The sequence below is a fragment of the Sus scrofa genome, chromosome 9, assembly GCF_000003025.6.
Source record: "Sus scrofa isolate TJ Tabasco breed Duroc chromosome 9, Sscrofa11.1, whole genome shotgun sequence".
Lineage (NCBI taxonomy): Eukaryota > Metazoa > Chordata > Mammalia > Artiodactyla > Suidae > Sus > Sus scrofa.
In genome coordinates this window covers 41,325,856-41,346,983 of record NC_010451.4, presented here as the reverse complement: position 1 = coordinate 41,346,983, position 21,128 = coordinate 41,325,856, and the positions used below count along the sequence as shown (strand labels likewise).

Genomic DNA, 21,128 nt, shown 5'->3' with positions numbered 1-21,128 from the left:
AGTGGCTTACTTTCTCTGAGCGACAAAGGTTTTACAGTCAGGGCAGCTTAACATTGATTTAAGGTGTTAGCTATTGCTGACCTTGAGCAGACGTTTAGGAAGGTACTTTTTTTTATGGCCACGCACAGCATATGGACGTTCCTAGGCCAGGCATTGAATCCAAGCTGCAGCTGCAACCTATACCACAGCTGTGGTAATGCCAGGTCCTTAACACACTGTGCTGCACTGGGAACTCCGAGGAAGGTCTTTTTTTTTTTTTTTTTTTTTTGCTTTTTGCTTTTTTTGGGATTGCACCTGTGACATATGGAAGTTCCCAGGCTAGGGGCTGAATCGGAGCAGCAGCTGCCGGCCCACACCACAGCCACAGCAATGCCAGATCTGAGCTGTGACCTATACCATAGCTCAGGGCAATACTGGATCCTTAACCCACTGAGTGAGGCCAGGGATCTCTCCCACGTCCTCACAGATACTAATTGGGTTTGTTACCACTGAGCCAAAATGGGAACTCCAGGAAAGTACTATTAATTAACACAGGATTGATAATTTTTGCTACTCTTTTGCATCTTAATTAAGGCAGATGAAAAATGCCCTTTGTGTCTAATAGTGATACCACTGACTCATCATGTGGGGAATTCTTCTCATAGTTCATATTTGGCTGAGAATTTCATAAGTTTAAGTCTTTCGCTATAAATTTGAATGGCTCCCAAAGTAAACGGCTTTTTAAAAAGTGAAAAAAAAAAGTGGTTGCCTAACAAAATGAGCAATTTGAGGGGGGTCACTTTTATTTATAGTGTGTAAATTACAAATGTGGTTTTTTTTTTTCTAAGCTTGAGAAATTGTCCAGAAACAATGGATGATTCTTTATAGGCTTAGAAATCATTTCCTAGAATACAAGTTGGGTCTTTTTTTTTTTTTTTTTTTTTTTGGTCTGAAAATTTGAACAAGGGTGGCCTTGTTTTCCTTCCCCCCGGGAATGCAGGCTCCTGTGTGGGGAGGAGAGACGCTTTCCCGACCCTCCGACCCTCCGACCCTCCGACCCTCCGACCCTCTGACCCTCCGCACTTGCTTGGCCTTGGCCTATTCTAGACTTAGAATAACAAGACATGAGAGTGCTCAGAGACAATATGCTAATGAGGAAGCAGCTGATTAGCATATGAGACCACATAGATTTCTTTCCCTTCTAAATCCACGTTTATCCATTTCTTTGTATTCAAAGCAAGCAAACTGGCAACAGACACTTGAGGTATCTTCGCTGCTTATTGATATGCAGTAATGGTCTGGGATACGGTAACTGGATGGAGCATTTTCCCAATTTTCCCTTATTAAAATTTCTCTCTTATCAGACTTTGGAATCACTTCTCTCTCTATGAAAACCACTCTCCAGAGAGCTGGATGGAAAGGGTATGTGATTGGCTCTCATGAGGCAGTGGGGTGGTAGTGGAGGGGCTGGTGGCTTGAAGTAACCTCAGTGGGATGATCCAAACCCAATACGAAGGAGGTGGGGGGCTGTTTGAGGGGATCTGGGGGTATCATGGATGCTGATGGACCATGCGACAGATAGAGAGGGGGTGAGGATGGGGGATGCATCCTTGATGGACAGAGCCAAGGAGGGGAGAGGGATGGGACTGAAGGCAGTGTACAGAGCATCCCAGAATCTCGAGACTGCATCTTTTTTTCTTTTCACGTTTTAAAAATTATAGTTGATTTATAATGTTGTGCCGATTTCTGCAGCACAGCAAAGCAACCCAGTCACACACACACACACACACACACACACACACACACATATACATTTCCTTTCTTATATTATCTTTCATCATGGTCTATCCCAAGAGACTGGACACAGTTCCCTATGCTGTAGAGCAGAACCTCACTGCTCAACCATTCTAAATGTAATAGTTTGCATCTACCAACCCCAAACTCCCTGTCCATCCCACGTCCTTCCCCCTCCCCTTCAGCAAACATAAGTCTGTCCTCTATATCTATGAATTGGTTTCTGTTCTGTAGATAGGTTCCTTTGTGCCATATTTTAGATTCCATATATAAGTGATATGGTATGGTATTTGTCTTTCTCTTTCTCACATACTTCCCTTAGTTGCATCCATATTGCTACAAATGGCATTGTTTTGTTCTTTTTTATGGCTGAGTAGTATTCCATTGTATATGAGGACCACATCTTAATCCATTCCTCTGTCAATGGATATTTAGGTTGCTTCCATGTCTTGTTGAGTCTGCATCTTATACCATCTATGCTTTCATCACCTCCACCTGGAACACCAAGCTTTGCCTTTTCAGAGGATAAAGAGACAGTGATTCTGGAGGCTATCTAAGCAAGTCCGAAATCTGGAAGGGTGGTGGTCAGGAAGAGATGATCATGGGCAGGCTTAAATCCACACCAAAGTTGACGCTATCATCCACTGGCAGACACAAGGGGGAAATGATGATCCAGATGGTACTCAATAGGCACTGGCCAGAACTGTGATCCACAGGAGGAATTGCTTCTCTCCGAGTCTGCCTGTTCAGTGAATACGTGGATTTGGGGCATCATGGGAAGTGGGGGAGAGACGCTGGACCAGATATCAGGAGACCTGGGCTTGGATGATTTCCAAGTGCTGTGGCATAGTCACCTTTCAGAGCATCACTTTCCTCCTCTGATAGGAGAGAGAGTAGATTCAACGATCTCTTTAACAAAACCCGAGAATTCTGTATAACTTGGACTTGGGTATTTCTGTTTGAGTGGAGGAGAAGACCGCAGTGCTTTTTGTCTGGAGGTGCCAGGACCCAGCTGAAGGGCAGGTAGAAAAGGCCCTTGTTGGGAGTTCCCATTGTGGCATAGGGGAAAAGAATCTGACTAGAAACCATGAGGTTTCGGGTACAATCCCTGGCCTTGCTCAGTGGGTTAAGGATCCGGCGTTGCCATGAGCTGGTGGCAGACACGGCTTGGATCTGGTGTTGCTGTGGCTGTGGTGTAGGCTGGCAGCTGTAGCTCCGATTTGACCCCTAGCCTGGGAATCTCCATATGCCTTGGGTGTGGCCCTAAAAAAAAAAAAAAAAAAAAAATGCCCTGTTTGAGTTCCCATTGTGGTGCAGCAGGCCATGAGGATGCAGATTCAATCCCTGGCCTTGCTCAGTGGGTTAAAGATCCAGCACTGCTGTGAGCTGTGGTGTAGGTTGCAGATGCAGCTTGGATCCCGAGTTGCTGTGGTGTAGGCTGTGGCATAGGCAGGCAGCTGCGGCTCTGATTCGACTCCTAGTCTGGGAAATTCCATATGCTCTAGGTGTGGCCCTGTAGCAGAAACGAATCTAAATAGTATCCATGAGGATTTGGGTTTGATCCCTGGCCTCACTCAGTGGGTTAAGGATCCAGCCTTGCTGTGAATTGTGGCGTAGGTTGCAAATGCAGCTCAGATCCCACGTTGCTGTGGCTGTGGCATTGGCCGGCAGCTACAGCTCCAATTTGACCTCTAGCCTGGGAACCTCCATATGCCACTTCCATATGGACTTAAAAAACAAACAAATAAATAAATAAATAAGAAAAAGTCCCTTGTTTTTGAGATTAGTGATTGAAGAAGGAAAGCAAGCAAGATTTTCAGGGCTCATAAATGGAGGCTCATCCACAGAAGTGGTCCTGGGGTGTCAGGGAGTGGTCCATGGGGAGGAGGCCAGGACTAGGGTAAGGCTACATCTGAATCACCAGGTAGGAATACCAAGGGGCTATGCTTCAGTTGGTTTCAGATAAGGCACCCTAGGGCACACAATTGAAGAATGCATCACCCTTAGATTCAGGTGCTGGCACTCCCCTTGCTAGTGAGTGCCTGAAATTCCTGCCACCTTACTCTAGAGGAGGGTATTCTGTCCAAACCAGGGAAATGTTCAGGGCAACCCAGAAGAGTCATCTGGAATGGGAGGCGTATCAGAGAGATAGAGAAGAGAGACTGCTTGAACAGCCAGGCAGAGAGGATGGCCAGAAAGGGCCAACCTCAATTTAATCTAGAATCACTTTTTTTTTCCTGGCTGTACATGTGGCATGTGGAAAGTTCCAGGCCAAGGATCAAACCTGAGCCACAGCAGTGACAACACTGCTGAGCCACCAAGCATTCAAGAATCACTCTTTTAAAAAATGTTTTATTCAGGTATAACTGTCAAATAAAATTATAAAATAGTTCAGTGTGTATCATGATTTTCTATCCGTATATGCTGTGAAAAGATTTCTCCCATATTGTTCATTAACACATCCATCACCTCATCTATTTACCTTTTAAAAAAATTTTGGTGAGAACATTTAAGTTCTATTGTCTTAGTAAATTTCAATTACATCTTACAGTGCTATAAACCATAGTCACCATGTTATAACTTCTATGAGTTATAAGATGCTCAGGATCTATTCATCCTGTAACAGAAAGTTTGTACCCTTTTATTAACCTCTCCCTATTTCTCCCACCCCAGGCCCTGGAAACACGTTTCTACCCTTTATCTCTGTGAGTTTAACTGTTTAGATTGCAGTTGAGGCAGGAGAAGGTATTTGTCTTTCTCTGTCTGGCTTACTTCATTTAGCATAATGCCCTCCAGGTCCATTTATGTTGTTGCAAATGGCAGGATTTCCTTCTTTCTTATGGCTGAATAATATTCCCTTGTATATATATAAACCCCATCTTCATTATCCATTCATCCATTGATGGACACGGGTTTCTCCACACCTTGGCCATTGTGAACTATTCTGCAGTGAATGTGGGAGTACAGACATCTCTTCCATGTCCTGTTTTCATTTCCTTTGGCTATATGCCCAAAAGTGGGATTGCTGAAGCATATGGTAGTTCTATTTTTAATTTTTCAGGAACCTCCGTACCGTTTCCATAGTGGCTACACCAATTTACATTTCTGCCAAGAGTGCCCAAGGGTTCCCTTTCCTCCATATCCTCATCAACACTTGTTATCCCCTGTCTTTTGGATGACTGCCATTCTAACAGATATAAGGTGATATCTTATTGTGGTTCTGATTTGTATTTCTCTGATGATTATTGATGTTGAACATCTTTTCATGTACCTGTTGGCCATCTGTACGTCTTGAGAAAATAGTCTATTCAGATCCTCTGTCCATTTTAAAATTGGACTTTTTTTTTTTTTTTACTGTTGAGTTGTAAAGTTCTCTACATGTTTTTCATATTAACCCCTTATCAAATATATGATTTGCAAATATTTTATCCCATTCTACATGTTGCCTTTTCATTTTATTGATAGCTTCTTTTACTGTGCAGAGCCTTTCCTTTTAATTGTACATAGTCCCACTTGTTTATTTTTGTTTTTGTTGCCTTTGCTTTTGGTGTCAAATCTAAGACATCATTGCCAAGACCAAGATCAAGGAGCTCATACCCTATGTTTTCTTCTAGGATTTTTACAGTTTCATATCTTAAATATAAGTCTTTAATTAATTTTTTTTTTTGTCTTTTTGTCTTTTGTTGTTGTTGTTGTTGCTATTTCTTGGGCCGCTTCCGCGGCATATGGAGGTTCCCAGGCTAGGGGTTGAATTGGAGCTGTAGCCACCGGCCTACGCCAGAGCCACAGCAACGCGGGATCCGAGCCGCGTCTGCAACCTACACCACAGCTCACGGCAACGCCAGATCCTTAACCCACTGAGCAAGGGCAGGGACCGAACCCGCAACCTCATGGTTCCTAGTCGGATTCGTTAACCACTGCGCCACGACGGGAACTCCAGTCTTTAATTAATTTTGAGTTGGCTTTTGTGTGTGGTATAAGGTAGGAGTCCAGTTTCATTTTTTACATGTGGCTGTCCAGGTTTCCCCAACACTATTTATTGAAGAGACTGTCTTTTACACGTTGTATATTTTGCATCCCTTGTCACAGATTAATTGATGAAGGGTTTATTTCTGGGCTCTCTATTTTATTCCATTGATCTATGTGTCTGTTTTTATGCCAGCATCCTTCTGTTTTGATCACTGTAGCTTTGTAACATGGTTTAAAACCAGGGAGTGTGATCCCTCCAGCTTTGTTCTTTTTTTCTGACTATTTGAGAGTCTCCTGTGGATCCACACTAATTTTAGGCTTGTTTGTTCTATTTCTGGAAGGATAGGGAGTTCCCATTATGGCTCAGCAGTAATGAACCTAGCTAGTATCTATGAGGATGTGAAAGTTGACACACTGATTATGGGAGGAAAATAGGGACCAAAAAGGAAAATAAAGGTTGTGTGAGTGAGGTTCAACAGTAATAATAATTAATCGTAATAACAATAGCAGCTAATATTTACTTAATAGAGTCTGTGATGGATAATAGATAGAAAGCCAGGGGTTTTATATTCAATAGCTCATTTAATTACAGCATCAACTCTACGGAAGTAGGCGCTAATTGTATAGGTGAGGCTGAGAAAGGGAAGAGGCAGAACTAGGATTTCAGGAAGGCCTGACTCTAAAGTCCATATTCTTCACTGGCCCATCTGCAGGACCTGTGAGAGGCATTTAGAAGAGGGGGAACCAGATCAGCCTTTCCCTTCCCTGGGACCTCTTCTGCCTCCTTGACTAAAGAGATATAGCTCCCAGGTGTGCCCAGCCCATCTCAGGCTCAGCTGGGCCACCCTGTGCTTTGATGCAGCATAGTACTGAGAGCTCCTGTAGTCACTGGCCCCAAGGGCAGTGGTGCCCTTTCCCTGGCATTTGGATGACAGGCGCAGCCCAAGGAGGGAGGTGACAAAGATGCCTCCTCCTCATCATCCCCATTCCAGGATGGTGACAGCCCCAGACTGCTGGGAGAGCCAACCCACACAAAGGGGAGATCTAATCCAGAGGACTGAGCAACATTTCAACAAATGCTAATATCAGTTTCTTGAATGCAGCCCTGTCAGCAGGAAGGGGGCACTGTGCTAGCGTGCATGGGGCACACTTTTTGGCACAAGGGACCTGGTTGCTAAGCAACAGTTGTTGGTTTCCCCTCCTCCTCGTAACCTTTTTCTCTGTTTCTAAGCTTCCAGTGAGCTAATGGGAGGGGCTGAGGCTGCCCAGCCCCTGCCTAGCCCTTGGTCCTCTTTCCTGCAACAAGGGGTCTATTCATGGTTTCTGAGCAGAGTTCATTGTCTCTCCGGTGTGTGTGTGTGTGTGTGTGTCTGTGTGTGTGTGTCTGTGTGTGTGTGTGTAGGGCGATAAAGGGAGGAGCCATGTGTAAACTGGGGAGACCTTATACTTCAGCCAAGCTGGTCCGGCTATTTAATCAATGCTGATCCAAGATCAAGGGCAGAGCGCTGCCTAGCAGACCTTGAGGCTATACATCGGTGCCACTGACCCATATGGTAAGGCTACAACTCTGTGCCATCCCTAATCTGGCCTCTCTCTCTTTCAACCCCCACCCCGACCCCACCCTTGGGATTCTAGGCTTTGGGAAAGAGCCTCCTCTGGCAGCTCTGGTGCAGGATCTGGGTCCTAGAGGGGGTCCTTGTGGCCAATCTCCTGGGTTTGTTTTCCCCGGGGGTGGACTCCTACATCCCTCCCTTGTCCCCCACATACCTGGCCAGGTGCTTGGGCTGCAGGCAGCGCTTAGCAAATCATTATTACGTGGACGACTCCTCCTCAAAAGGAGGAGGACCAAGGAGTCCTGTATCATGAAAGACCATTTTCCCAGGCTGCCACACATGAGCTTGGACTGGCGAGTGTTGAAGTCGGGCAGGACCTGGGGTGAGGCCAGATTGTTCACAGGCTGAACTTCAAGCCAGGCTCCCTTGATACCGAGACCAGAAGAAGAGCTGAGCGGTCCCGGAGTTATCTCTGCATCAAGCTGTGCTGACCGGGAAGGGAGATGATAGCAACATTAACTTTAAGGGCTCTCTCTACCCTGCTGGACCAGAAATTCACTGAAGAAAGGAGCCATAGTGTGTACATATTTCTTAGTAATATTCTTATACTTGCTAATCGTGTTGTGCTTTATAAAGCCCTTTTAATTGCATAAACTTATTTAGTTTCTTCCTCCCTCCCTCCCTTCTTCCCTTCCTTCCTTTTATTCAATATGCATGAACTGAATTCCCACTTTTTGCTAGGCCTTGAGCTAGATCCTGTGATGCCTAGACCAGAGAGGAGGGAGCGAGAGAGAAATAAATGAGCATAATATAGGGTTACACTCTGTGCCATATGGGTTGAAGAAAGCTCCCTGGAAAAATGACATTTCAGCTGAGTCTTGAAGGGTCACAGGAGTCAGTGTGTGGGGAAGGGGACAGCAGGTGCCACGTCTCCCATGGTGTGAGAGGGTGTGAAGATACCAAGCAAGGATGGGCACGTGTGTTGGTATCACCCTGGGCTCTGCTGCGGAGGAGTTCGTGCTGGCAGGTGAGGATGGAGAGGAGAGGAGGGGTGAGAGCACAGAGGATGCTCTGAGCCCTGCCATGGAGTTTTGGGTTTATCCTGGAGGCTGCAAAGCTCATTGGATACTTGAGAGATGGGGTTAACTTGCTCCTGTTCGTATGTCAGAAAGATTGCTCTGGCTCAGAGAAGGAATGGACAAGAGGCCAGAGGGGAGACCACTCATCGGGAAGAAGGGTTTATCGCTCGTATTTCATAAGTGATAAAGTTGAAGTTTGGAGGGCTGACGAGTTGTCAAGTTCACGAAGTAGGCTGTAGACCTATCTTTGAACTGCTGGTCCAGTGTTTTTGCCAAGATCTTATTTCCCATTACTCCCCCTCATGGCACATGAACTTTAGGGAAATGTCTGACCCACCCACTCTATGCCTGCTTATCCCCAAGCCTTTGCCTCCTCCCTACCTTTTTCCTGGGACCCCCAATGTCCACACCTATCAGGTCAAACCCGATTCACCTGTGAGGTCGCCTTTCTGGATCTCCCCAACAAGAAGTAAGCTCTCCTAGTCCAGTGGCAGCTAAACTGAACTGTCACTGAGCATGTACTGCTTTGTTTACATGCCCTTATCTTCAGGACTCACACACAGATTCTTTGAGGCAGTGGAGGTGGGGTCAAAGTTCATTTATCTTGCGCTCCTTACAGTATCTTCCATCATGGCCTAGCCACTTGGGCTAAAGACTGTTTACTGGGTGAATGAATGGATGGTTTCTTGGGGAGGGGCATTTCTTCCTCTGAGACAGGAGGGAATGAGGAAGGGCGGGATCTTAGGATCCAGGCGGGATAGTGAAGGTTACAGCGATGCCCTCCAGGCTGGTGGAGGCAAGGGAGGGGGCAGGGAAGTGTGTGGGCTTTGGAGTCCGCAGGTCTGGGTTCACGTCCTGTTCTAACACTTACTGGCTGTGTCAGAGTAAGGTGGGTAGGGGTAGGGGCTCCTGGAGAGTGGGACCCCTGAGGGGCGTCGACAGGAACACACATGGAGTCCCCAAGAGGAAAAAAGGCTTCAAGTGGCAATGAGGGTGCACCACAGGGACTCGTGGTGGATGGTGATTTCTCTCCGTGGTGAGTGACTGACAGCTCTTTCCCCAGAGCATGATGCTGGATGGCCCAGCCCCTGTGGAGGCTCAGTATGCAGAGGAGGGTCCAGGATCTGGGATCTTCAGAGAAGAGCCAGAAGACCCCCTACAGAGCCCGGAGGCCCAGCAGCAACCCAGTAGGCCAGACTGGGCCATAGGGGAACGACTGGGTGCGGGCAGTGAAGGGACACTCTTCCTATACCCCAGATTCCTTCTCCCCAGATCTTCCTGGTCAGCCTTAAATGACTGAGGGGGAGAGCTGTTCACTCTCTATCCCCGACCTGCTTTTGCTCTGTTTCCCACATGGGGGCTTGAGTGGGTGCTGAGGGATCCAGTGATCAGAGCTGTGCCCCCCACGCATCCAGGACAAAGGGGCAGGGGAAGGGGGGCAGGTGCAGCCCCTCGGGGCTGCCTGGCCCCAGGGGTGCCTCGGGGTGGAGTGAGGCTGGCAGGTAGGGGCAGGGCCCCCAGACTCCTCTGCCCTCCCCAACAGTCTCCTCGGCAGGGCGCTGCTGCACCGGGTGGCATGGCTGGGCGTGCTGGGAGCCCTAGGGCTGCTGGCTGGTGTGAGCATCGGCTCCTGGCTTCTAGGTCAGTGCTGGGACCCTCAGTGGATGGGGGAGGGGCAAAGGACAGGATCTGGGGATGCGGGGAGAGACTGGCAGGTGTTAAAGGCAGGTAGAACGAGCATCTTCTGCATCTACTCTAAGCAGATAGCAAATGGAGGTGGGCCGGGGGTACCGGAGGCGGGCTTGGGCTCTACATCAAGAAGACTGTTTTGGGGTTTCTGTTTGGGCTCAGTGGGTTTAGTACCTGATCAGTGTCCATGAAGATGCAGGTTTGATCCTTGGTCTTGCTGAGTGGGTTTAGGATCCGGTGTTGCCATGAGCTGTGGCATAGTTGCAGATGTGGCTTGGATCTGGTGTGGCTGTGGCTGTGGTATAAGCCGGCAGTTGCAGCTCTGATTCAGTGTGGCCCTAAAAAGCAAAAAAAAAAAAAAAAAAAAAAAATTTTAGTCCTGCCATGAGAAATGTACTCAAATGGATGGCCCAGGGCCCTCGTCAAACTTTTCGCAGATATTGTTCCCAGACAGCAGGGGAGACAGACACAGAGACGGAGAGAGTGTGATCCACGCTTCTGTGTGCTGGGGGGACAGGGTGGTGCTGAGGAGTCCCCAGGAGGCAGCCTCTGCCCCTTTCTGCCGCAGCTCTCTTGTTCTGCTCCTTGATCCTCCGACAGGAATCGCTTCCTTCCTCAGCCTCTTCTCTGAGACCCTCTCCTGTCTTTGTCCTCTGCAGTGCTGTATCTGTGGCCAGCTGCCTCTCAGCCTGTCCCCGGGACCCTGAGGATGAGGAGATGACTTGGAACTGCTCAGAGGCCAGTGATGAGGAAGCCCTGCATCCCTCGTTCCCAGAACAGGTAGGTGACACCCCCAAGGAAGCAAGACTTCCACCCTGGCCAGGGCCCTGCAGAGCTGTGGGACTGTCTCTTCTTCCCGGGGGCGAGGGGACCAGCACGAAGGGCCGGGCGTTCGCTGTCATCCACTGTCTCCTGCGGTGTGAGGGGGGCTGCCGTCCAGCTTTGAAGAGCTGACTCTGAGTTAGGGCTTTCAGCACTCTGGGGACTGTCTTGATCTCTAGCTGCGGGTGGCGGAGAGCCCAGGCTGGCAGGAGTGATGGCGACTTGCCATGTGGGGCAATGAGCCTGCAGGGTGGCGGGAGGGGGCAGGTGTGTCTGGGAGCTGGTGTGTGATCCGCAGGGGTCTTGGCCCAGCGGCAAAGAGCACATCGAGGGCTGGGGACCTCACACCACACCATCTCCCCCTCCCCGACCCCAATCTCAGCCCCTCTGCTCCAGGTAAGTGTAGGGGGTCAGAAGACACGGTGCTGCCAAAGCTGGGGTTAGAATCCATTGCAGAGGTTAGTTAGGTGCAGCTTGGAGCCTGCCTTTCTAGCTGTGTGTGCCTTCGGGGACGTTGCTTTTTTGAGCTTCTGTTTCCTTCTCTGTGAAATGGAGCTAAAAGTATTTACTGCACCAAGCTGTAAGCATAGTAAGAGCTTAATATTCAAGAGCTTAGCACAGGGTTTGGAAAAAGCAGATGTGCAATAAATGGGGACCATCATTAGTATTGTCACAAGACTAGAAATCCGAAGACCAGGATCTAGCACTTGCAGATCCTGTGACCTTGGACAGGTAACCTCACCTCTGTGCCTTACTGCCCTCTGCAGTGTGGGGAGGACTGGAATGCTCCCCCCACAGGGCTGCCTGACACTTCGTGATGGAGCACGTTTAAAAGCACTTGGTTAAAACCCAAAACTAGGAGTGTGGTGCAATGGGATTGGCAGCGTCTCTGGAGCACTAGGACGCAGGTTCGGCCCCCAGCCTGGCACAGTGCTGTTGTAGATGGGGCTTGAATCTAATACCTGGCTGGGGAATTCCATAGACCCCTGAGACAGCCAAAAAAAAAAGGTCCCCCCCCCAAAGCTCAAAAGGAACACAAAGAGCGGTTATTTTCTTTTTGGAAGAGGCTGGGCAAAAGGGAACCTGACGTCCAGCGACTCAGATGCTAGTATGAAGGCCTCTTCAGGTTGGGCTTGCCCTGCCCGCACTGCCCCTCCATCCCACAGCAGGCGGGGAGTGTGGCTTTCATGCCTCGGTTTCAGTATCTTTCAGGATAAACCCAGAGGAATTCTTACTGGAAGTACAGGTGAGGGCCCGGCCAGACTGGCTCCTGGTCTGTCACGAAGGCTGGAGCGCTGCCCTGGGGGTGCAGATCTGCCGGAGCCTGGGGCATCTCAGGTAACTGGGGCCAGACCTGGGCCTGGGGAGGGCTGGTGGGCAGGAGGAGGGGTGCTGGTGACCTCGATCTGCTTGTCACCATCAAAGTACTCAGGAAATGGCAAGAGGTCATTGTGGTCATCTCCTGGCCTCTGGGCACGATGCTGCCCCAGCCTGTTTCTCTTTGAGCATCCCTGCTTTTTAATAAATATAAATCCCTGAAGAGGTCATGGTCAAAGCCTTGTTTGGTCGCTATGCCTGTATCTCTGACATGCTGGTTTGATTGACCCCATCTCTTGCGCTGCAGTTTAAAGCCAATTTCTTCCTGTTCTGTTCCCTTCTCCTGCCAAGACTCACTCACCATAAGGCAGTGAACTTGTCTGACATCAGGCTCAACGGCTCCAGGGAGTTTGCTCAGCTCTCTCCTAGATTGGAAGGCCTCTTGGAGGAGGTGTGGCAGCCCAGGTAGGGCTTCTCAGGAGGCTGAGGGATGTCCCTCACTTCCTGCTGAACAACCCAGCAAAAATCTTCCTATCAGGGCAGCCTGGTGGCAGGACCCTGAAGGTATGAGACAGGATGACAATGAGAAGCATTTCCCACCAGATCTATAACTCGGCTCACAGGAGCCCTGCCCACCAAGGTTTAAAACAATTTATTTTTTATTTTATTTTTTTAATAATGATTTTAATTTTTTCACTATAGCTGGTTTACAGTGTTCAATATTCTACTGCATGGTGAGGTGACCCTGTCACACACACATGTATACATTATTTTTTCTCACATTATCATGTTCCATCACAAGTGACCAGACATAGTTCCCAGTGCTACACAGCAGGATCCCATTGCTTATCCATTCCAAAGGCAATAGTTTGCATCTATTAACCCTAAATTCCCAGTCCCTCCCCGTCCCTCCCCCTCCCTCTTGGCAACCACAAGTTGCTCTCCATGGACATGATTCTCTTTCTACCAAGGTTTCACATATGTCATCTTGTTTGCCGCCTGTAAGAATGGCAGGATTGGAGTTCCCACTGTGGCACAACAGGAACGGTGTGTCTTGGGAGTGCTGGGATGCAGGTTCCATCCCTGGCCTGGCACAGTGGCTTAAAGATCTGGCATTGCTAAAACTGCAGTGTAGGTCACAACGATGGCTCAGATCTGATCCCTGGCCTGGGAACCTTATATGCCACAGGGCAGCCAAAAAAAGAAAAAAAGGGAGCTCCTGTGGTGGCTCAGTAGGTTACAAACCTGACTAATATCCATGAGGATGCAGGTTCGATTCCTGGCCTTTGCTCCGTGAGTTAAGGATCTGGTGTTGCCGTGAGTTGCTGTGTAGGTCACAGACATGGCTTGGATTTGGCATTTCTCACCACTGGCACATTTAACTTGGATAATTCTGGTATCTCAGGAGAGAGGTGGTTGACTACATGGAACTTGGGAGACCTTCCAGAAAAGAGAGGGCTCTGGATGGATCCTCCTCCCAGTCCTGGGGTGGGTGCAAGCTGAGCAGGCACCCTGCCAGGGCATCCTCCCATCACTGCTCTGAAGCCTTCTCACCCCCACACCACTGTTCTGTCCACACCTCAGTTCCCTCCAGTCCAGCTCTGTCCCTGAGGGTCCATCAGGGGAATGTGGTACCCGGTCTCAGACACCTGGATGAGCAAAGGGAGGTCAGGGTGGGATGGGCTCAGCCCGGAGAGCCAGAGGGCTGTGGGTTTGGGCAACTAGGAGAAACTTAGGCTCCAGACACTGGGCTGCTGGGAGCTGGAGATGAGTGAAGAAAGAGCAGAGGACTTAGGTCCAAAAGGAGCTGAGGTTGTTAGAAAGAAGAGGGGAGCGAGGAGAGCAGGCATTTGAGTACGAAGGGCCTTGTGAGGGGCTGGGGGTAGAGCAGAGTTGGCTGAGGCAGGGACATGGGACAAGAAACCTGGTCCTCTCACCCCCCCCACCCCCCCCTGGCTTCTCCACTCCTCTGAGCACACATTTACTCGGGGGAGGGGGGGGGACTTAGTGGGAATAGCTGAATTTTCACACTTATGAATGTTTATTTGTAACTTTGGGCCCTGCCCAAACTGACCCTGAAGGAGCGTGAAGCCTGGTGAGCCAGTGCCTACTGTTGGGGAGACCTGCCACAGGGAGGGACCTGGTGCTGGGTGGGGCAGGAGGCAGATGCCTGTGGCTCCAGGCTCTTGGCTGGGTGTGCAGCAGGGGGTGGGCCAGCTTCTTGCTAGAGCTACCTCTGCTTTGCAGGGACAGTTGTACTTCTGGGCAAATCGTGTCCCTCCAATGCTCTGGTGAGTCCTGACTGGGGTCCGGGATGGTGGCAGTAGAAGGAGGGCGTCTGCCCTGTGCCCCAAGGGTGGGAATGCCCACTGGGAGGTTCAGCTGGGCCTGGGGTGGGGTTCCTGGCCCACTTGCCTGCTAGACCCCTTCCTGCAGACACAATTCTGCCCTCGGCAGAGCCCTGTCTATGCCTCTGTCACATCCCCCACCAGCCACTGGGCTGGGCGTGTGACCTTGCTACACCCCCTCCCTGGCCTGTGACACTCCCCCTTCTTTTGGAACGCCCCAAAGGTGGACCAGCAGCTTCCGGAGACTAGGAGGGTGGGGAACCAGGGGCCAGATGGGAGACAGTCTGTGGAGTTCCTTTAACTCGTCTTCCGAGTCATCTAACCCTCTCTTCCTCTGTCCTTCCATGCGTCGGTGCACGCACCAGCCTTTGATGCCTCCCAAGGGCCAGGCATTTTCTTAGGTCCTGGGGCCCCCCCAGAGAATGCAGGCACAGTCCCTGCTCTCAGCGAGCTCACCACCTGATGGGCCAGGTGATGGTAACCAGCAGTTCTACCTTCCCGCCGGCCGCTTTCTCAACAGCTGGCACACGCTGACACCCCTCTTTCTCTCCCTCTCGCCGGTGCTTGTTTGCTTGCAGAGTGTGGGGCCAGGCCCCTGGCTTCCAGGATAGTCGGCGGGCAGGCGGTAGCTCCCGGGCGCTGGCCCTGGCAGGCCAGTGTGGCCCTGGGCTCCCGGCACACGTGTGGAGGCTCCGTGCTGGCCCCGAGCTGGGTGGTGACGGCGGCACACTGCACGCACAGGCAAGTGTGGGGCTGCACCGGGGCAGAGCGCCTCCAGGGCCTTCTCTGCTTGGCCGCCAGGATGTCCTGTGTTAAGTGTCCTTGTCCAGCTGCCTGCCTCCCCCATGCACTGCGGGCAGGCACGGGTGTCTTTGTGAGCTTCTCCCTGTTACGTGCCAAGAACTGCTCTGCCCAAGAGCAGTAATAATACGAGTGTTGGCTCTTTAGATCTGTCCGGTTTTATTTTAAAATGCTTTCACGCACACAGCACTCCGTGCTTCTCAATTAATCTGTGATGAAATTCTTTTCCTTGTAATTATTTGTTTAATGTCTTTCTTCCTCTTAGACCGGAAGCTCTAGGGGAGCAGGGAAGAGGCTTGTTTAGTACTGAACCCCTTTGTTGATTTTCCCCTGCCTCATCCCCAGGGCCTAGAACAGTTCTAGAGTATAGTAGGTGCTTAATAAATACTTGTTGCAAGGAATGAATGTGCTGTTCAGCCTTTTTCTTTGGTGGGGGGCAGGGCGGTAGTGTGACCCCCTCCGACACTGAGGACACCGAGGCTGGGAGAGCTGAAGCGCCTCCCCCACGATGACACCAGGAAGTGGGGAGATGACACTGATGGGAACTGTGCTGACTCAGCTTAGAGTCACATCTCACAAGGCCTTTCCGTGTTTACTGTAACACCTGAAGGGGGCTACACAGGGGAGAGGGCTGGTTGTTGCACATGACCCATGGTGTCTCCTTTCTCTATCCATCAGTGCCTGAGCATTTATTAAGCACCTATTGCATGTCCAGTGTCTTGCCAGTTGCTGGGGGGATTCTAAGAGCCCTGGGTTCTGGGAGCTTGCAGTCTGGTAATGGCCTCTCCTCTTGCTGTCACTAATAACCTGGCTGGTGGCAGCTTCCTCCACCCCCCAACTCACTTTTGTCACCTTATTCACTCTCTTTGGCCCCCGGGCTCAGCACGGCTCCTGTGTGCAGTTTCAGGCTGTCCCGTCTGTCCAGCTGGCGGGTCCACGTGGGGCTGGTCAGCCACAGCACAGTCAGGCCACACCAGGGGGCCGTGGTGGAGCGGATCATTGCCCACCCTCTCTACAGCGCCCAGAATCACGACTACGACCTCGCCCTCCTGCAGCTCCGGACCCCGCTCCACTTCTCAGGTGAGGCTGTGGTGGGAGAGCTGGCACCGGGAGGGAGAGAGCCAGGCTGGTTGCTAAGAGTCCCTCGTGTTGTGAACCTTACGACATTCACGGCACGTGGTAACTGTCGTGGATTCTGGAGGTTGCACTGACTCTCCCATGGGCTCTTTTGGGGACAAAGGTTCTGGCCCTGTTTCACAGCTGGGCTGCAGGCAGGATTTGCCTCAAGGTCCCAGGAAGAGCTTCACGGGGGCTCCATCTGCCAACCGGCTGTTCCACCCCGTCCCCAGACGGGTGCCAGGTCCCAGCTGGGTTATAGTTGCTAATAGTAACCATATAGTTAAGAGAATAACAGTTCATAACTAGCACCATGTTATGGTTAGTAAGAGTTACTTGACCCAGGATTCTTTCACCCAATCTTCATCACATCCTGACAAGCCAGGTGGACACAGATAAAACCCTGATATTCAGGGAGGGAAGTGACTCTTCAAGTTCACGAGGCAAACAGTTCCCGGGCCAGGGCATCTCCTGCACAGCACCTGCCCTCCCTCAAAGGGCAGCTCTGCCACATGCACGTGCCAGGCGCACTCACCTACAGACACACACGCACACATGAGCATGCCCTCACACAACCCACGCTCGTGCAAGGCTCACGTAAGTATGCCTACACCCCCACCCTCAACCACATCCACACCCCCCCACACATACACACACGCTGAGCACTCCTCCATCCTGTTGTTACTTGGAGCCTTGGATTTTGCAAACACCGTTGTTGCTATATGCTGTTCACAAATTCTATCATATGTGGGTGCTCTCTGCACTGTTGATCCACAGTTAATACTTCTGAATTCACTTAAATATATTTAAAGGGAAACTTTAGGTTACTACCTAACTGGAGAATGCATATAATTTATAGTAAATAGATAATAACCACAAAAACACAGAGTGAGAGTAAACCAGTGCTCAGGTCCTAGTGAGGTGCTGTGTTCTGCAGAGCTGCTGCGCCCGGCCGCTCTCTCTGTGCTAGAAGCAGGTACGGGTGCAGGGAGAAAGGCACAGAGTGGCATCAGACTGACTCTTTCTCCTTGATGCAGGAGAGAGGCTAAAAGAGAACCCAAGAGGAAATACTTTCTCCCAGCAAAGGGGTGTTTATCTAATGGCAGGTCTATGCACTACCTAAAATTAGGCTTGGGCTCCTCTCACCGGATGGGTCCCACGCTTTTGGAAACGATGCCCTAACGAGGGTCCAAACCCCCTGGGAAAATCCAAAATGGTCCTCATTGGAGAGGTTAGGTACAAACACCTAGACGTTTCTATCCCCCCTCTGTCCCTGGTGGGGGCTGCACTGTAAGTACCCACCCAGCCTAGGGCACAAGCGCACTGCAGTTTCCACCCTTGTCTCCTGTGTGAATGGTGACTCCCCAGGTGGTACAGGGCCCGACCCCCACAGCTGTACAGGAGGCCGGACTTGGGGGCAGGGAGCCCGAGCCTGAGTGGGGTCCAGGACCACTGCCTCTCCACAGACACCGTGGGAGCCGTGTGCCTGCCAACCGAAGAGCAGGCTTTTCCGAGGGGCTCGCAGTGCTGGGTGTCTGGCTGGGGCCACACTGACCCCAGCCACAGTGAGTCCGCCCCCCGGGGCCCTGGCTGCAAAGGGGTGTGGGGATGGGGGAGGGGTCCTTCCCCAAAGTGGGGTACCTCCGCCACCACCTCCTCCTCCCCGGCCACAGGGCACCGCCAGTCCCCTTCTCCCCTGGTATCCCCCTTGGCCAGACCCAGGGCCCCAGCCTCCCCGGCTTGGGTCTTTCTGAGAAAAAAGCCCAGTGTTTCCCTTCAACCCAGGCCCTTTCTTTCCCTTCCCCTGGTCCCAGGAGTGCCAGGGCCTCAGCATCGGGGTGTATGTGTGAGGTCTACCCCACTTACCTCCCAGTCCCGGAGTCTGTCAGACTCCTACCTCCTTGCCCAAAGTCCGAGACTCCCATCCTGGGCTCTCGTCCTTGGGTCTTCGTGGTTCCGTCCGGGGCCTCGAACCCTTCTTGCTGCTCTGCCTTCCGGGGCCTCGCTCTGTGTCCCCCCATTGCTGCGTCTGCCTCCCCAGCCCACAGTTCGGACACGCTCCAGGACACGGTGGTGCCCCTGCTCAGCACCCAGCTCTGCAACAGCTCTTGCGTGTACAGCGGGGCCCTGACGCCCCGCATGCTGTGTGCCGGCTACCTGGATGGGAGGGCCGATGCCTGCCAGGTGCGTGGGTGGGCAGGGCCTGCGGGGAGCAGGGGGCCCAGGGAGTGGGCAGCGCGCTGAGGACTGAGGAGGGGCGAGGCAAGCCAGGACACATCCTGGAAGCAGGACGGCCCGGGATGGAGGGTGCTCTCTCGCCCCGGGAGGTCTGGCGCCTCTGCACCAGGAAGGACTAACTGCCTGTTTTCCTTGTGGTCTGGATGGCTCAGGGGGATAGCGGGGGCCCCTTGGTGTGCCTGGACGGGGACACCTGGCGCCTGGTGGGCGTGGTCAGCTGGGGCCACGGCTGTGCGGAGCCCAACCACCCGGGCGTCTACAGCAAGGTTGCTGAATTCCTGGACTGGATCCAGGACACGGCGCAGGTGAGTGGAGGGCGAATGGGCAGACGGTTTGTAAAGGACCCAACCCTCAGAAACCGGGACCCCCTTAGGGCTGGGCTCGGCTGGGGCTGGAGAATATTCCCAAAGTGGAGGGTGGAGAAATGCTTATAACGTTAAATCCATTCCACCAATTTAAGCATTTGCTAGGGAAGCGTGGGCCTGAATTTGTAGTTCAGATTTGTCATTTCCTGTGTGACCCTCTGGCAAATTCCCAACCTTGGTAAACCTCAGTTTCCTAGTTACCATCCTTGCTACCTTATATGTGTTGATAACATGCAGTAAGTCCTGCCCAGTGGTAGGCTTAGAGTGAGTCAAAACCCTGGTTTTATTATTATTATTAGCCTTTCTGTCTTTTCTAGCGCTGCGCCCGCAGCATGTGGAGATTCCCAGGCTAGGGGTCTAATCCAAGCTGTAGCCACTGGCCTACACCACAGCCGAGCGTGTCTGCAATCTACACCACAGCTCACCGCAACGCCGGATCCCCAACCCACTGAGTGAGGTCAGGGATCGAACCTGCAACCTCATGGCTCCTAGTCAGATTTGTTAACCACTGAGCCATGATGGGAGCTCCTTTTTTTTTTTTTTTGGCCTGGTTTTATTATGAACTTATTTATGACTATTGCTCACGCCTGGTGGTGCTGTGCCCTGCCTGCAGTAGGGAGAGAGCTTAGCATTTAGCAGTAATGGGTTCAGCAACGAATTCCTTCTGTGTGATTTTGGGCAAGCCCCTCCACGTCATCCACTCGGTGGGAAAGCCAAGTAAGAGACTAAGTGTAAAAACATGTGATTTGTATAAAGAACTTTACAAATGCAGGGTGTGAGGAATGGGAAGAACCTTTCTGCAAGGCTGGGCTCAGGGTAGGTGGAAGATAATAAACTTTAAAGTTTACAGAAGACATTTATCTTCTTGTTCAAACCTTGCAAACAACCTAGAGGAGCAGATATTTTAGCCCCATTTGACAGAAGTGAACATGAAGGTTCTAAGTGGCTGAGTGATTTAGTAAAATGCGGGTTACTCATCTAATGGTGGGTGAAGGCACACTGTGGACCAGCTCCTTTCTCTTTCCACCCAGAACTCCCTCCACTAGTCCCGTTGTTCTCTCCAGCTCACTGCGTACAAGCCTCATGTTTCCTGGGGTCTCTGGCAGGTCCACTAGATGGAGGAGAAGCAGCAGCCCTGGATGCAGAAGGCATGGATCTCTTATCACTGCACAAGGGACAGTCACCACCCATGGGCCAGCTTCCGGGTCACAGGGCCTCCCCCTTGGGCCCTGAGTTGCATCCCTTCATCTCACCAGAGAGCCTCAATGACAGGAGAGACGCCAGGGCTGGGTTGGGAAGGTGGAGGAACAGAGAGATGGCAGGAAGCATCTGGAAAGGAAGAAGCTGCTGGCAGCAGCTGGGAGCCTGCCCTTCAGCACCGCCGCCCCCCCCCGCCCCAGCCCTAGTCCATATCTTTTGGGTGGATGCTTAGGGATGCCCTGGGCCTGCCTTCCCCCTGTGCTCTCAGGAGGGGGGTGTGCCTTCCTAGAGATCCAGGCTGGGAAGTTCCTGGGCAGAGAGGGTCAAGGCTGGCCCAGCCCAGGTTAAAGCCATGGAATCTTCTCTCAGTCTCATCTGCTTTCTGCTCTCAACTGGCTTTGGTTGGACCTGCTAAGAACACATTGTAAGATCACACTGGTTGGTGTTGGAATCGGGTATAGGTTTTAAAATGACACTTCTGTGAACTGGTCCAAGACGTTCGTTATTAAAACAAAGCGATGGGGAGTTCCCGTCGTGGCGCAGTGGTTAACCAATCCAAATAGGAACCATGAGGTTGCGGGTTCGGTCCCTGCCCTTGCTCAGTGGGTTAACGATCCGGCGTTGCCGTGAGCTGTGGTGTAGGTTGCAGACTCGGCTCGGATCCCGCGTTGCTGTGTCTCTGGCACAGGCCAGTGGCTGCAGCTCCGATTCGACCCCTAGCCTGGAAACCTCCATATGCCGTGGGAGCGGCCCAAAGAAATAGCAAAAAAAAAGACAAAAAAAAAAACCCCCAAAAAACCAAAGAGATGTATGGTCTTGGTCCCGGCCTCCCCCCAGCCCATCCTCTTTTCTCTCTTT

At 51.4% G+C, this 21,128-nt stretch overlaps 1 protein-coding gene across 1 annotated transcript; it reads left to right on the top strand.

The window, feature by feature from the left end:
- On the top strand, window positions 9,150-20,759 carry TMPRSS5 (transmembrane protease, serine 5). Its single transcript, XM_021063949.1, is given in 14 exon segments — window positions 9,150-9,263; window positions 9,438-9,550; window positions 9,930-10,015; window positions 10,723-10,767; window positions 10,770-10,847; window positions 12,088-12,223; window positions 12,554-12,667; window positions 14,450-14,493; window positions 15,129-15,291; window positions 16,253-16,431; window positions 17,934-18,032; window positions 18,509-18,651; window positions 18,858-19,010; window positions 20,102-20,759. Coding segments are annotated over 14 exon segments (1,482 nt in total). The 3' UTR covers window positions 20,117-20,759.